Below are 16,557 nucleotides of genomic sequence, written 5' to 3'. Positions count from 1 at the left end.
CCTTCTGCCGAGTCAGACCATTGGTGCATCCAGCTCAGTATTGTCTACACTGACTGGTAGCAGCTCTCCAGGGTTCCAGGCAGGGGGCAATCCCTGCCCTACCTGGAGATGCTGCTGGAGATCGATCCTGGGACCTTCTACATACCAAATATGGGGCTCCACCACTGAGCTACAACTCTCCCCCCAAACCACTTGTGTGAGGGAGAGCAGGAATAAATGCCTTTTGACGAGGCAAAGGTGGTGTCTTGGTCTGCACCCGCTTCACCTCGTGAACCTGGTGGGAGGGCAAATGATGCCAACTCTTCTTTGCTCTGTGGCAAGAGAAGCTAGTGCTGCCCTCAGCAAGCTCCGGGGTGCTCACTAACCAAGGAAGGCATTATGCCCAATGGCCATGAGGGGGTCATGACTGAGACCACCTTCAACCTGGAAATGTCTGGAAGGAATGGGAGGGGAAGAAGACATTGGACCAAGACCAGCTCCCCCCTCCCCCGTGCCCAGCACAACAAACATCACTCTTGCTTGTTGGACACTTTATTAAAGCACAGTAGCAAGCAGTCCATTTTACAGAAACAACACTTCAGGCAGACAGTTTTGGAGTAGCTCTGAAGTCGGAAGGCTGCTGTGTACATCTGTGGAGTGTGAAAGGCATGCCTGCTGTGATGTGCTCCCTTCGGCTCCAGCAGGGCCCTGGTGGGCAGTCGGAGCACTGCTGCAAAGGGGCGGGGGTGGGGAGGGGGAGACGGAAGGTGAATGGCTCAGCCATGAGCAAGCTGTATGTCCCTGCAAGTAAGAGCCTCCCCCACTAGCACCAGCCCCACCACTGCCCCCCTCCGCCCTCTCTGCCTTGAGAGCAGAGGCCTCCCTCTGGTGATTCTGCAGCTCTGTGAGGGAGCAGCTGCCCTTACAGGGCCATTGCTCTGGTGTGGGGCAGAGGAATCTGTCCTCCTTTGGGCATTTCGGGATGAGGGGGCACATCCCTCCCCCGGCCTTGGGGCACCCATCCCCCTCCGGGCTGCGATGGTCCAGAATGGCCACTTTTCCAGGTCCAGAAAGCAGCGCCCGAATCTGGGTCCTGCAAAGGTCTTGCCTGTGGCAGACCCTGCTCCTGGGGGCCAGGCAACAGTTGAAGCTCAGGCGACGGAGTGACAGACAAGGACCCACGGGGAGGGGGGTTATGCTCAGGGCTGTTTCAATATGCCCCCCTCCTTGGAGAACCTCTGCCCAAAGAGCCCCCTTTGAAGGGGCCCTGACAGGAACTGCCCCTTGATCAGGCTTTGGCTAGAGGGCAGATACCCTTGAGACCACCCCCCATCTCTGACCTCCCCCCTCCGCCTTCATACCAGAGCTCAGACTTCATCGTCCTCATTGCTTCTTTGCCTGAAAGAAGAAGGGAGAGAAGAGCAGCCCTCAGCTAAGGTGGTCTGCCCAGCAGGCTGTGCCCAGGAAAGGGAGGAGCTGGGGGGGTCCTGGTGAAATTCCACCTACCTTTGCTTCCTCTTCCCCCCACAGCGGAAGCGCCGACCTGGAGCCAGAGAGACAGGGTGAGGCCTCAGACCGGCAGGAGTGCACTCCCTCCCTACCCCAACATGCCCTCCCTCTGCTGCTCCTAAACATCCGCCATCTCTTCCCCATCCCCCCCTTGAACCCAGGAAAATAAACCCCAAATCTCTGCAGGGCAGAAGTCTTGGCCACACTTTCAGCTCCTTTCCCCACATGTTATCCCGCAGACGCTCCAGAACATGGGGGGCTGAAAAGCTCTTCCCACCCCTTGAATTTCAGGTGTGCTGCTCCCCGGAGGTAACAACCAAGCTCAGCTGGTATGGGGGTGCGGGTGCCTGCTTGGGGGTGCATGCTTCACTCGATGACAGCAGGAGTGGGGGTGTCCGGCGTGAGCATCGCAGGGACCCACAAAGCAGGCATGGAGTCACATCCTCAGCCTCTCGTCTCCCTGGGAAGCCAGTGGGTTGCGGGGAAAATGGCCTTTGCCCATCAGGCAGGAGGATCCTTCAGGGAAACTGGGAGGAGGGGGCCTCTGGGCTAGGACTCCTCCCCCTTTTATTTTCTGGCACCTGACATCTATCAGGTGAAGCTTTTCCTGGCATGGAGATGAGTGGTGGAAGAAGCTTTGCCTGCTGAACTTCTTCCTGTAGGGCTTCAGTCTCTGAATTGGTCAAGTGGCAGGCAAGGGCCGCAGCTCAACAGGACTCCCCTCTTCCCCCAAAAAAAGCCTGGAGCCAGGGAATGTGCCCACCGGCAGAGCAGATCTGCCCTAGGAGGGGTGGGGAAGCCCCCCCAGCCCCAGCCCCGCGGCCAAATAAGGGTCACCTTTCGCTGGGGAAGCGCCACTGTGTCGCAAGGGCTGGGATCCCCCTCCTGCGGAGCCGCCAAGCTGATGAGCGCGGGGAGGAGGGCACAAACGGGGCACCCAAAGGCAGCAGCGCAGCGTGGGAGGCGCCCAGAAACAGCACAGGGGGCTCCCCCTTCCCACACGCAGCAGGCCGACGCTCCCCCTTCCTTCGCCGTGCGAGGCTGGAGGGTGCGCTGCCCACGCATGCGCTGGGGCCTTGCCGAGGGCCAGCCGGGGCTCCCGGGCTGCAGGTCAGCCAGGCAGCTTAGGGTTCCTCTGGCCTTGCTGGGCGAGGAAAGGGCCGCTCCCCCCCACCCGTGGCAGCCTTTCGCCTGGTCGCCACTGCCGCCCCCCGCCATACTTACTGAGGATGATGGCGAGTCCAACCAAGAAGGCCACCACCGCAAAGACCAGGCCTCCATTGCGGATGGTCTGGTAATCTCGGGAAAGAAGGGGGGAGAGTCAGCCTAAGCCTGTGCAGAAGTTGCAGGGGGAGAGTCAGGCTGTGGGGGGATGGAGGGCCTGAGCGGGGGGAAGCCCCCGCCCGCTTGCCGCAGGGCAACTCGACGGGGGATGCAGATGCGGCATTTTGCAGCGTTTGAAGCTGAGGGAGGGGGTCGGGAGGAAATGGCAAAACAGCGACGCTCCCTCGCCCGTCCGAAACTTACCTTACAACTTTGTTACTAAAAGGGAATGCATCAGGTGCAACATTGATGGCACGTAAAACTGTATTTATAAAGTTTAAAAAGTGTTCTTGCCTTTGCGTTATTATTCAGACAATTACAAGCATAACGAGCATTCAAGTTGGACCCAGAGAGATTTTTGCCAGCTCGGAAAATACGCGAGGGGTGTGTGTGTGTGACGCTGAAAACAGGCATATCGATAACATCGCAAACAAGGAAAGGTTTTATTTTCTGGGTTTAGAAAGAGACCCCCCCCCAACATTTTATTTTATTTCTCAGTTGTTCCATCTTGGTAAACAACGTGTCCTTGAAAATTGAAGGGACTAGGAGAGAGCCTTTAGTGAGGCAAGTTGCTATGGCTCAAATAGCCCGCCTTGGGCGAATGGCTGGCACTTGGCCAGCGCGATCGGCTCGAACGCCATGTTCCACAGCATCTGTAACTCCTCCGATTCCTCTGGCTGGTGTGTCTGAAAGATCCAGACCTTCTTGCCTAGCCGTGCTGTGGGAGATCTCTGGAGAGCCCAAGAGCCATGGGGCTGGGCGGTCCAACTGGATGAGGGCTGCAGCGGGGAGGGGGGTTATGTCAGAATTCTATTGAGTTGCTTAGCGCTGCGGAACGGAGAGTATTGAGCGAGCTTAGTGTGTGTGTGTTTGAATCTTTGCTAAGATTCTACCTTCCCTGCAAATTAGTCAGACAGAGACTTTAAGCTTTAAAATAAGAAACAACTACTTTATTCTGAAATTACATGCTTGATAGGAAAGAGTTCTATATCTAGCTAACTAACTATGCTGGAGCAACGGGCACTGGTCCCAGTACTCGCTCTCATCCTTGCTGAGAGGGAGAGACAAAGGAAAGATGTCTGCTCCCTTCTCCAGAGAAAGAGAACACAGAGAAAGGGAAGGAACTGGGATCAACATTCCTTTGCTTACCAGCCTAGCAGGAAGGTGAGAGACGGCAGAGGATCAAAGGGATAGGGATAGCCTCAACCAGCAAGAGGTCTAGCTCTCTAGCTATCCTTATTAACCCCATGCAGCTTCAACCCACCAAGCTGGAGTTGAACCTCATACATTCCAACAGGTTAAGCCTGCCCCTCACTTCCCCAAAGCTTCTGTTGATACCCCCCCCCACGGATGGGGAGGGGAGAATCAAAGCCGAGAAGCTGCACAGGGAAGGGGGCTGGCCTCCCCTCGTCAGCCCCAACCCCACCCCACCCCTTGTGGCGTGGCTGCCGCTCTCGCCTGCTTGGCCCTGGGTAGCCAGCAGGGGAGCCCTGGGCAGCCTCACTCTCTTCGGGTCTACCTTTGCGGAGGTCAATCTGGTGCCACAAGACGAGACCGAACCCGCTACCCGGGCGAGGACCAATGCTGCGCATCACTGAGGCGCCCCCGCAAATCCCTTGCATGCCCCTCCTCCTCGAATTTTTCCATTCGCCCCCTCCCCCCGCGCAGCCTTTCCGTGGGTCACGAGACATTCCTTTGTGGGGCAGAGTCAGTTCAGCCGCACCCCGCAGCGGGCCTTTGGACTGGGGGGGGGAGGGGAGGGGAGGGGAGGGCGCCTCCAGGGTTACTGGCCCCGGCCCTGTGCCTCAGCTCCTCTCCCAAGACGGGCAGAGGGGAGAGGGGCGACTCTGGACCCCTCACAGTACCAACCCCCAACCGCCGCCCCCGCCCCCCGCCGCGCCACCGGTTCCTTACCGTAAGAGAATCTGTCAATCTCCGCCTCGGGGAAGTTTTCTGGAGGAAGACAAAGGCGGGAGCAAGTCAAGCTCTGAGCACCCCAGAGCCCCGGCACAGTCGGAGGGCGACCCACGAGGCCGCGCAGGACGCGCCCGGCGGAGGCTTCTTCCCAGCGCGGCTCCGGAGCTGCTCCCTCCGCGGCCTCTCTATATGGGGGAAAGGGCTGCGCTTCACCCCCCTCCAAAGACCCCAGAACCCCGGCCGGGAAAAAGTTGCCCACAAGGCTTCTGGACAGGGGTGTGGTTGTCCAGGGTCTGGGGGGTTTAGACCCTTTACTCTTTTAGGAGCAGGGTCTCGGCAAGGTCCCTATGTCTCCAGCATCCTGTGAGACAATCAGCATGAAAGGGGAGTGTCTTAGCCACTGAGAAGAATCTTCTAACATCCTTCCTTGTCCATTGCTGTGGTTGGAAGCAATTACAGTGAAAGGAGGAGAGTCAACCGCAAAAAAGACTCTTCTCAGCAGCTAACATGCTCTCCTTTCAGGCTGACTGGCTCCTAGGGACGTCTGTTGTTGTGGGAGAAGGCATGAACAGGGAATCAGATAAAAATATTTCCTAAGAAGAAAAGGCCCTTCCTGGCCTCTGCCCCAGATCCCCCAGTGTTCAGCTTCATTGAATGGGGCGGGGGCAGCCCTAGCTCAAGTGGCAGAGCCCCCCCTTCTCAGACAGAAGGTCCCCAGTTCAGTCCCCTTGGCATCTCCAGGTGGGGCTGGGCGAGGCGCCCCACCTGGAGCCCCCGGAGAGGCGCTGCTGGTCCGTGTGGCAACACTGAGCTACATGGACCGACCTCTGACTCGGGGTCGGGCAGCTCCGCCGATGTTCCTCTTGGGTGTCCTGGAGAAAGCGGCCTCCCACCTGCGGGGACCTCCACCAGGTCTCCCTCCCCGCCTCACGAGCCTCTTCTTCACACTCAGGGGCCCCAGAGGGTGCGACATTTCTTCGCAGGGGAGCCGCTCCGCCCCCCGTGGTCCCTTTGGTCGCCCTTTCCTGAGCCTGCAGCGCCCCTTTTCAGGTGAGGCCGCCGAACCCGCAGCCCCTTCAATCCAGCGGAGCTGAAACTGTCAAGGAGTCTACGGAGGGGGCCGGGCGGGCGTTTGCTTTCATCTCCAGCTGTCTGTTCTTCCGGGGAATCACGTTAGGCTTTTAGGTGCTTGGAGGGGGAGAACTGATGCCCCCGCCGACAATGAAGGAAGAAAATGTCCCAGCACAAAGTCTCCCAAAAGTCTCGCCAACAGGTTCGAAGATGAGCGGCTCTCCCCCTGCCTGTCCCCGTGCCCGCCCGCCCAGCCCTCTTGGGAGAAGAAGGGGGTCGCCCAGTAGGGGCACCTGGAGCGGGGGGCGGCTTACCGTCTGCCATCCTGGCTGCAGCCGAGGGTGTCTGGGCTGGAACCCCCGAAGGAGCGCACCTTAAGCCGGGGCGGAGCGGGGAGGAGAGAGAAAGCTCACATTAACCATTAACGCCCCTCTAGCATCCATCCCAGGCGGGCGGTCGAGCGGTCACAAGACAAGCAGCACAGGGGGTGGCCCAGCCAGGACCCGCTCCGGGGACCGCCGCCATCGCTGGCAAAGGGAAGGGCAGCCTCCCGGACGGCGCTGCCCCTTGGGGGGCGGTCAGAAGGGGCCGCCTTCGTGCCAGCCGCAGGGGTGCAAGAGCGGCAGGTCGAAAGTGCCTCTATCTATGTCAAAGCATTCCTAAGCCTAAAGACCAGAAAAAAGAATGAAACCGTATAATGACACCAGAAAAAGTGCATCATAAAGAGAGACAGAGGCCAACTTTGGGACACAACAGGCCCGATGAACAACTATCAGGTGGATCCACAGTTGGCTTCAGAATGGTACTCAGAGAGTCCTTATCAAGGGTTCCTGCTCAAAGTGGGGGAGGTAATGAGCAGAACCGTAGAACTTGGTTCTGGGCCCTGTGCTCTTTAACATTTTTATTAATTGTTGCACTGTGTGTAATTGTGTCCTTAATTTCGTTTAAAGCAACACCACAGCAGCAGAGGAACAGCAGATGTTGAAATGCGAGTGTGCCAGCGTGCGCGTGCGTCTGCCTAAGAAAGCAGGCTTTTACCCTGCATCAGCATCACTGAGACTTGAGACTTGGTAAAATAAGAAAAGCTACTTTATTTATAGAAATACATAGTAGATAGAAAAGCATACCTAGTTCTAACTAACTAACTAAGTTGGAGGCATAACACCCAGGTGTAGGGGTTAGCCCCATGGCTTGGAGAGAGAGAGAGACAAAGGGATGTCTCCTCTCTCCTGGACAGCCAGAGAACAAATGAGTGGAAAGGGTGGAAGGAGGAGGGGCAGGTAAGCTTCCCTAAAGACGTAACTGTCTAGCGACAGAAGGAAGTCAGTCAGAGCATCACAGGTAAAGGTAAACAAAGCCTATCCATCTGAAGGACCCTAGCTCTATCTCCCTTCTGGAGCACAAACAAAAGAACAAAACAGGAGTTGCTCTTGCCCCACTTCCAACATTAATGACTTGGATGTGGAGGTGCAGGGAGTGCTTATCAAATTTGCAGATGATAAAAAATTGTGAGGGACAGGTAATACCTTGGAAGACAGAAACAAAATTCAAAGTGATATTTGAATTGAGCATTGGGCTAGAGCATTGGGCTAAAAAAAACCAATGAAATTTAATAGGGATAAGTGCCAACTTCTACACCTAGGAAAAAGAAACCAAATGCACAGTTATAAGATGGGAGATACTTGGCTCAGCAATACTAGGTATGAGAAGGATCTTGGGATTGTTGTTGATCACAAGCTGAATATGAGCCAACAGTGCGATGTGGCTGACAAAAAGGAAAATGCTATTTTAGGCTGCATTAACAGTAGTATAGTTTCCAAATTACGTGAAGTACTAGTTCTGCTCTATTTGGCACTGGTTAGGCCTATTCTTGGGTACTGCATCCAGTTCTGGACACCACACTTTAAGGATGCAGACAAACTGTTTCAGAGGAGGGCAATGAGGATGATCAGGGAACTGGAAACAAAGCCCTGTGAGGAGACACTGAAAGAACTGGGCACGTTTAGCCTTGAGAAGAAAAGACTGAGGGGAGATATGATAGCACTCTTCAAGTACTTGAAATGTGGGCACACAGAGGTGGGTCAGGATCTCTTCTCGATTTTCCCAGAGTGCAGTTCACAGAATAATGGGACTCAGGTTACAGGAAGCCAGATTTCATCTGAATATCAAGAAAAACTTGCTGTTAGAGTGGTACAACAATGGAACCAATGACCTAGGGAGGTGGTGGGCTCTCCAGCATGGAGGCATTCAAGAGGCAGCTGGACAGTCACCTATTGGGTATGCTTTAACTTGGGCTGTGAACACAATAGTCGCCGGATCAAAGTATTTCCATTGGCCACACCTGGAGGGGGAATGGGTTGATCTGCCAATCAATTGCAAAATCTCTGTGGAACTGAAGTTAAAACATGCACTCAAGCTGCTCCCACCAGGTTTTATGGTAAAAAGGTGCAAGTATGACTATTATTATTAATAATATTTATTAGTCACTTTTTCAGAATAAAACTCAAAACAACTTACAAAAAGTTTCAAAAGCATATACAAAATAAAAATCATCACACAAAAAGAAATATCAAAACAATATACCAAATAAAACTCAAACTACAATACAAGAAATAAATCACAAGACAATATACAATTCAAATACAGTACAGCATACAGTTAGGAGTCATTGTACAAACCTAAGTAGATAAAAAACATTAGCTAAAGACACATCCCCAAGGACACTCTTATTCTTTTCATCTGAACTCCAAAACTCATATTTTCCTTTATAGGACAGCTTTCAAGAGATTTATTTGACTCCAAACTCTCATAAGAGTATCCTTTCCCCATTTGTTAAGGCCATGACAATTTGCTTTTGAGATTCTTTTGTCCCATTTTCAGAAGAGAGAGATGGAGACACGTTGGAACTGGCGGAAGAGTGCGTGTGTTTCTACTCGTGGATTCCTGCATTGAGCAAGGGGTTGGAGAGATTGGCCTTATAGGCCCCTTGCAAGTCCCATGCTACTGATCTATGATTCTAACCACCCAGCCCATTGCCCAACAGTTTCCCTGCCTGTGCTGGTGGTGGTGGTCTCAGGGAAGATTTCAGAAGCCCGCTGGGTGGCTTCTTGTCCTGGGAGCTTTCAGTGTCCTCTCAAGGTCACTCTTAATGTCTTGTAGAGTTCAAGGTTTCATGGCCTCCTGAACATGTAGCAGGCCTGGGCTTGTACTGGCAGGGGGAATGTGATGATCTGCAGCTACAGAAGCCTAGGATAGCTCTGTCTTCATGGATACATCATCACTAGCCTCACAAAAACCCTAAACTTCTACAGGGGCATCAGAATCTAAAACATTTATAAGAAGAGCCCTGCAGGTGCATCAGGCTGAAGGCCCAGGGTCGTGTTCTCAAGTGGCCAACCAGAAGCCCACAAGCAGAACACGAGTGCACTTGCTTCCTCCTACTTGTGATTCTCAGGAACTGGTCATCCAGAGCCAGGTTTACAAAGTGGTTAGAGCATCAGACTAGGACCTGGGAGACCCAGGTTCAAATCCCTACTCAGCCGTGAAGCTCACTGGGTGACCTTAGGCCAATCGCTGCCTCTCAGCCTAACCTACCTCACTGGACTGCTGTGAGGATAAAATGGAGAAGGGGAGAAAAATATGTACACCACCTTGAGCCCCTTGGAGGAAAGGCAGGATATAAATGCAGCAATAATTAAAAAACAAAACAGAACAGTACCTCTCATACTGGATATTGCACAGCCATTATAACTAGTAACCCCTGATGGTCCACACTCATTTGCCTAACCCCTTTTACAGTCATCCAGGGTGGTGGCTGTCACCAAGTCTTTTGGGAGGTTTAACCTGGCATGGGGTGAAGAAGTATTTTCTTTTGTCTTTCCTTGTTATGCTCACAACACCCTCGGGGTCTTGTGGGGCTGTCAGTCCCAGGAAGGATCAGCCACTCACCAACACAGGCAGGGTTTCAGGTACAGCATCATCTACAAAAATTAAGGTCACAGTCAGGGAATCAGTCTAAGCCACCCAAATATGATCCAGAAGCAAAGTCAGGAATATCCAAGGTCAGGATCAATGAGTTTGTTGTTTGTTTATATCCCGCCCTTCCTCAAAGTGCTGCACAGCAAGGAGAGGGGAACTAGACATGAGAACAAGTGTTTGGCACCAGGTCAGGGTCAGGCATGACAATCCTGAATCTTCCAGTGTTTAGCTTCATTGGATGGTCTGATTGGGTTCAGGTGCTGTGTGAGAGAGAGACCCACACAAACTTCTCTTTACCCACTTTCTGAATGTTTCCCTGATAGCCTTACTGGAATTTCATACATTATGGCTGGCAGTCATGTTTGAACCCTTGAATATGAAGAGGGTCTGTTCAGTTTTCAGAATTGCCCTCAGATGCCATCTCATCCTTTAAGGGCATGGATGGTTCTTTGGCTTTCTAGAGAGATACCTAGGAGCAATTATATGGCCAGGACAACAGCTAGGAGGAGGGTGGAGGAATTCTTGAAGCTATCTGAGTTGGGGGACCCGAGCCTATGGCAGTAAGGGCAGCAAAGGAAGCTTATTCCCCAGCTGCCACTGCAGCTGCAATGGATCATGCAGGCAGTGGTGCTCTTCTGAATGGAAATTGCACACTGGTCCTTGGAGGGGACAGAGGAGCCTTCAGTGATCTGCTGTGACCAGTTTGCAAACCACTTTGCAGATAAAAATCAATCATATTTGTTCCAGCTTGGGCTCCATATTATTTACAGCAGCTGTTATTAAGGATGGTTGCATGATTTCTGCTTGTCATTTTCATATGGCTGAGGTTCAGTTTGTTCATCCTGAGGATGTGAGCAGAATACTTGACGAGGTGACTCCTGCCACTTCTTCATTTGGCCCATCTGTGCTCTAGTTTATTCTATTAGCCAAAGGGCAGTTGCCTTAGGATGGCTGAGCTGGCCAAAGCTGCTCTTAGAGAGAGATGCTGCCATCAGGCCAATAATATAGAAATCATCATTAGTTACCCTCTCTCAGCCTGAATAGGTAACAGTCCACCTCAAAGGTTCTTAAGCAAGTAGTGGCAGCCCAGCGCAGGTATTTCTGGAAGAGACCCATTCCTTTCAGTCTAGTTACGAGCCTGGATTTGGGATGGAAACTGTCTTGGCCATCCTGTTTCATGACCTCTGCCAGGCCCAACTCCAGGCCCAGTCAAGCCCTGATTGACCTGGGAGGGACCTGGACGATGAATGCCCTGTTCTCTCTGGTCCTTGGCTGGGGCTTAACTCTGGGTCCCCTCAAGGTGAGGTAAGCAGGGTGGTGGTGGTACACAGGGGAGGGTGCTTAGGGCCTGGAACTCTCCACAGGGTGTGTGTGACCCCCTTGCCCCTCCCCAGGCTTCCCATATTGCCCCACATCTGGGGTGGAAAAGAGGGACTCACATTGGTTTTTGCTGCTTTGGAGTTCCCCACTTTTCTTTCCCATGCTGGAGATCTCTTTGGTAGCTTTGTTTATTGTTTTGTTGTTAGATTAGATTTTTTTCATTTGTGTGTGTGTACCATATATAGATATAAATAGATATATAATTGTAAGTTGTTTTGAATGTTAGGCTAAACCAGATTGGGGGTGGGGACTCCATAAATGTCTAGGCTGGAGGGGGCAACACAACATCAACAACTCCCAGAGGGTTAGCCTTTTAGCCTCTTCAGCAAAGAATTTGATGGCACTGCCTTCAAGCAGGCAGATTTATTCTTAGCAAAGGAGACCTGAAAGGAACATGAATGTAAACAGCAGGGAGGGGCCTCAGTGTCTTTCCTTAAGTTGCCCCAAACTCACAAATGTGCAGCTCGGTCATCAAAGTGCCAGTTAGAAATGAGCTCTTTGTTCTCAAGGTCTGTCAATCATTGACTGCCCACAACAGGCACCAGGAGAGGTTAGCTTTATGGCAAAAACAGCCCTGGGGCTCAGGAGGGCTTGTCCTGTACCAGGAGTTCCAGGGAAAGGTGTACATTCCCTCCATCTCACTAATTCTGTTCTGAACCAGCACCCGTCTAAATCCAGGCTATTTTGTTGCTTTGTCAGGAGTCTGATGGCTCCCCACATGTCACCAGCCCAGCCACTGTGGGCTCTGTGTGTGTGTGTGTCCCCTTCCAAGAAGCTTTGGTGCCAGAGTGTGGGAGGGCATTGTTACAGGCTACTGATTGTCCTTTCAAGGGCAGTGGGAGACAGATGGCCTTCTGCTGCAATTGGCTCCAAGCAAAGCTAATGGAGCTACTGAAGGGAGGGTGTTCCTTGCAGGCTCACACGCATGTTGTTTCTGAGCTCTCTCTGCCTCTGGAGCCTCTTCCAACCCATGCAGCTGCCTTTAGTGAGTAATCCATGGCCTCACCCCCAGCCCACCCAACCAAAAGGTACCTCCCCTCTCTCTCCGCTGGCTGCTGCAGTTTAATTTTCAACTACAGCTGCTAAGAGCAGTGCAGCACACAAAGGGAGGCTTGCCCTCTTGCTCTCTGGCCTGGATTGGCTCAAGACAAGTTTGTGCAGTGACCTTGCACGAGAGGAGACTGGGAAGACAACTTCATTAGCATTCTTACAGCAGATTAAGCTTGCATGGCAAGTGTCTGCTCCAGGCTGGATGCTGATCTGTCCACCGAAGTCCTGCCCCTACTCAACTCTCCTTTGCCTAAATTCAAGTGTTCTCTTGGTCCTAGGGTGAGTACAGGGAAGGCATCTATTTAGCCACTCACTGGATGGGCAGGTCTCGTGCCCCATTTATTTAAACACCAGTTTCAGCTAGGACATTTTGCTCATATGATTGAGTTAGTGAAAATCCACAAGTAGCCAGTCTTGCTGTGTCCTCTTGTTGCACATGGACCACTTTGGCACCTAGGGCACAGCATCATCCCAGAGGGTGCATGCACACACAGGCGCACACACAATCAGATGCCCAGTCAACCTTGGCCACATAGCCTTCAAGAGGGGGAGGCTTTTTCCCTTCTCTTTTTCAATCTGATTTTAAAATGCATCTTCTTTTATTTATTTATTTATAAATTTCTATACCGCCCCGTAGCCGAAGCTCTCTGGGCGGTTCACAACAGAATAAATACATCAATATACAATTAAAACACATATAGAATTAGAACACTCACAAATACTAACGTTAAAAATACTGATATTCTAAATACTAAAGGCATAAAATATAAAATACAAAGATGTTATAATGTTGAATGATTAAATGATTAAAAATGATTAACATAATTAATTAAAATGCCTGGGAGAAGAGGAACGTTTTAACCTGGCGCCAAAAGGATATTAACGTTGGTGCCAGGCGTACTTCAAGGGGGAGATCGTTCCATAACTCAGGGGCCACCACTGAGGAGGCCCTTTTTCTTGTTGCTACCCTCCAAGTTTCTCTCTGAGTAGGCACCCGGAGGAGGGCCTTCGATGTTGACCAAAGTGTACGGGTAGGTTCATATCGGGAGAGGCGTTCCGACAGGTATTGTGGTCCCATGCCGTGTAAGGCTTTATAGGTTAAAACCAACACCTTGAATTGGGCCTGGAAACATATAGGCAGCCAGTGCAAGCGGGCCAGAATCGGTGTTATATGTTCGGACCGCCTTGTCCCAGTTAACAATCTGGCCGCTGCATTTTGCATGAGCTGCAGTTTCCGAACCGTCTTCAAAGGCAGCCCCACGTAGAGCGCATTACAGTAATCTAATTTAGAGGTTACCAGAGCATGAATGACTGAAGCAAGGTTGTCTCTGTCCAGATAGGGGCGTAGCTGGGCCACCAACCGAAGTTGGTAGAAAGCATTCCGTGCCACCGAGGCTACCTGAGCCTCAAGTGACAAGGATGGTTTGAAAAGAACGCCCAAGCTGCGAACCTGCTCTTTCAGGGGGAGTGCAACCCCATCCAGGACAGGTCAAACATCCATCTTCTGATCAGAAGAGCCACCCACTAACAGCATTTCAGTCTTGTCTGGATTGAGCCTCAGTTTATTAGCTCTCATCCAGTCCATTGTCACAACCAGGCACCGATTCAGCACATCAACAGCCTCACCTGAAAAAGATGTAAAGGAGAAGTAGAGCTGCGTGTCATCAGCATACTGGTGACAACACACTCCAAAACTCCTGATGACCGTACCCAACGTCTTCATGTAGATGTTGAAAAGCATGGGGGATAGAACTGACCCCTGCAGAACTCCATACTGGAGGACTCAGGGTGCCGAGCAATACTCCCCATGCACTACCTTCTGGAGACGACCCGCCAAGTAGGAGCAGAACCATTGCCAGGCAGTACCTCCAACTCCCAAATCAGCGAGTCTCCCCAGAAGGATACCATGGTCGATGGTATCAAAGGCCGCTGATAAGTCAAGGAGAATCAACAGAGTTACACTCCCCCTGTCTTTCTCCCGACAAAGGTCATCGTACAGGGCGACCAAGGCTGTCTCGGTGCCGAAACTGGGCCTGAAACCCGATTGAAATGGATCCAGATAATCAGTCTCATCCAAGAGTGTCTGGAGCTGATCTGCAACCACTCGTTCCAGGACCTTGCCACTCCCATGGTGCCAACAAATAATTTAAAAGCAGCCTGTCTGCAGATGAGGCTGGCCTGGGGGGTCTGCCAGTCTTCTGTAGCTGTTGAGGAGGGGAAGTCCTGGCGGTTGTAGCCTCTCCCATCAATTGGGTCAAGCAGGAGGCTCAAGGCAGGTTGCCCTCCTCCCAGTCCACCCTGCGCTCACTCCTGCCCCCAACTCCATAATGAACAGATCCCTCCCCCAGTAATGGGAATGCCGTTGCCCTGTCCAGTCCCAAAGGCAACAGGATGCCATGTTTTTGCTCTTCTCAGAAGAAGCTGCTGAGGAAGGGGAGAAGCAGAACACTGTAAGCAGATGGAGACCCCCTCCCCCCACATTGGCTCCAGGAATCCCATCACTGGAAGCCTGGGACTCAATTCAGCCCCATCCCGCTTTGCAGACCCATCCTCTGGCCTTGCCACGCTGACTCCAGCTATCTCCCATATTGGGGGGGGGCATGGGGAGTATCCTGCCAGCAGAGAGGCAGAGCTGGGAAAGAGAGTGGGGCTCCAACCCACCTGGGAGGAGCACATCCTTAGGCAACTGGAAGCCAAGAGAAAGAATTTACTCCAGCTTTTGCAGCAGGCCCTGTGTCATCCTGCACCCTCCTGGCTCACAAGGTTACTTGGCATCCAGAGTAGATGGACGGGAAGTAAAGTGGCAAATGCAATTCAATGTGATGCACACTGGGGCAAAAGATCCTAATTTGAATTATGTGCTCATTGGGTCTGAACTGAACTGATTGACCAGGAATGAGACCTTGGGTTTGTAGTGAATAGCTTGACAAAGGTGTCAACCCAGCTGTCAAAACTGTGAATCCCATGTTAGGTATCATGAGAAAAGGGACTGAAAATTATATTGCTAACATGATGATGATGTTACACAATTTTATAGTGAAGTCTCACCTGGAATATGGTATACAGCACTGGGTCACCTCACCTCAAAACAGACATTTGTAGAGTTCAAAAAGGTTCAGAGGGGAAAAGCAACCAAAATGATGAAGGGGTTGGATGACCTCCTCTACAAGGAAAGGTTGCAACATTTGGGCCTTTTTAGTTTAAGAAAAATGGTGAGTGGAAGGGAAGTCTGATAACAATGTGTAAGATTATGCACAGTGTGGATGGAGAGCTATTTTTCCCCCTCACTCATAATGCTGGAACCCAAAGTTGGAAGATTCTGGACAGGCAACAGAAAGTACTTCTTCACACAGTGTATATTTGAACTATGGAATTTGCTCCCAAAGCTGTAGAGATGGCCAGCTTGCATGGCTTTAGAAGAGGATTAGACAAATTCATGGAGGAGAATCAGTGGCTACTAGCCAGGATGACTATGTTCTACTGCCAGTGTTTCAGGCAATATGCCTGTGAATGTCAGTTGCTGGAAATCACAATTGGTGAGAGTGCTGCTGTTGCATTCCAGTCCCCCTTCTGGGCTTCCCAGAAGAGGCATCTCTTTGGCCACTGTGAGAACAGGATGCTGGGCTAGATGGGGCCCCTTTGGTCTGATCCAGCTGCTGCTGCTGCAGGCCTCTTCTGATGTTCTTATGTCACTCTGCTATGAAGGTGGCCAGAGAACCTTCAGCAGAGCGATGGATGACTCTGCCACATTGCTTTTCTGCTCCATACTTTGAAACACATCATCCATCCTAGCTCAAGTTAACAATGCTGTGCTTCTTCCATCACCATACAGGACAATCCCAGGAGGGGCTGGAGGGTAGTTTCATGTTAACAGCACCAGTCACCTACAGGAGCCCCACAGTCATTCAAAGTCCACTTAGGGGAAGATCCCAGCTGGAATAGTTGTTGCCACTCTTGCTCCCTGTGTGTACCTCACACGTGCTAGCGCAATCTATGCTGGGCATGCTATGCTCTTCCCTTGGAGTGGATCTGCCCACCAAAAGAGCAATGTTGCAACCAGGTAGCAGCAGGTGGCGCCAGTGCGCATGGAATTGTTCAGGAGGGGAAACTCTTGAGGAATGCTGGGGGACTATGCCTGGTGCCATCATTATCTATTTTTAGGCGCCAGGCAAAAACCTTCCTTTTCCCCTGGGGCTTTTGGCCCTTAATTTGAAGCGCTTTAGGTATCAATGGCCTCTTTTAATATCGCAGGTCTCACAAGACCTGTGCTGCCTCTGTTGTTTTAATGGGTTATAATTGCTTTTAACCTTATAGTTGCTTTGGGTTGCTTTGCAAGGAAAGAGACATCAT

General features: G+C 51.7%; 1 protein-coding gene across 1 annotated transcript in view; it reads right to left on the bottom strand.

Annotated features, from left to right (window-relative positions):
* Positions 1-1,481: 1,481 nt before the first annotated feature.
* The window catches only part of FXYD6 (FXYD domain containing ion transport regulator 6), a 28,350-nt gene continuing 13,274 nt past the window's right edge, over positions 1,482-16,557 (bottom strand). Inside the window, exons 10-13 of the mRNA XM_061592495.1 lie at positions 6,114-6,207; positions 4,726-4,764; positions 2,713-2,787; positions 1,482-1,522 (exon numbers count right to left, since the gene is read on the bottom strand). Coding sequence (XP_061448479.1) covers positions 1,482-1,522; positions 2,713-2,787; positions 4,726-4,764; positions 6,114-6,207 — 249 coding nt within the window. The remainder of the gene's footprint in view (positions 1,523-2,712; positions 2,788-4,725; positions 4,765-6,113; positions 6,208-16,557) is intronic.

Source organism: Rhineura floridana, chromosome 12 (genome assembly GCF_030035675.1).
Source record: "Rhineura floridana isolate rRhiFlo1 chromosome 12, rRhiFlo1.hap2, whole genome shotgun sequence".
Classification (NCBI taxonomy): domain Eukaryota; kingdom Metazoa; phylum Chordata; class Lepidosauria; order Squamata; family Rhineuridae; genus Rhineura; species Rhineura floridana.
The sequence above is the reverse complement of the archived record's forward strand: the minus strand, read 5'-3'. Positions and strand labels throughout refer to the sequence as shown.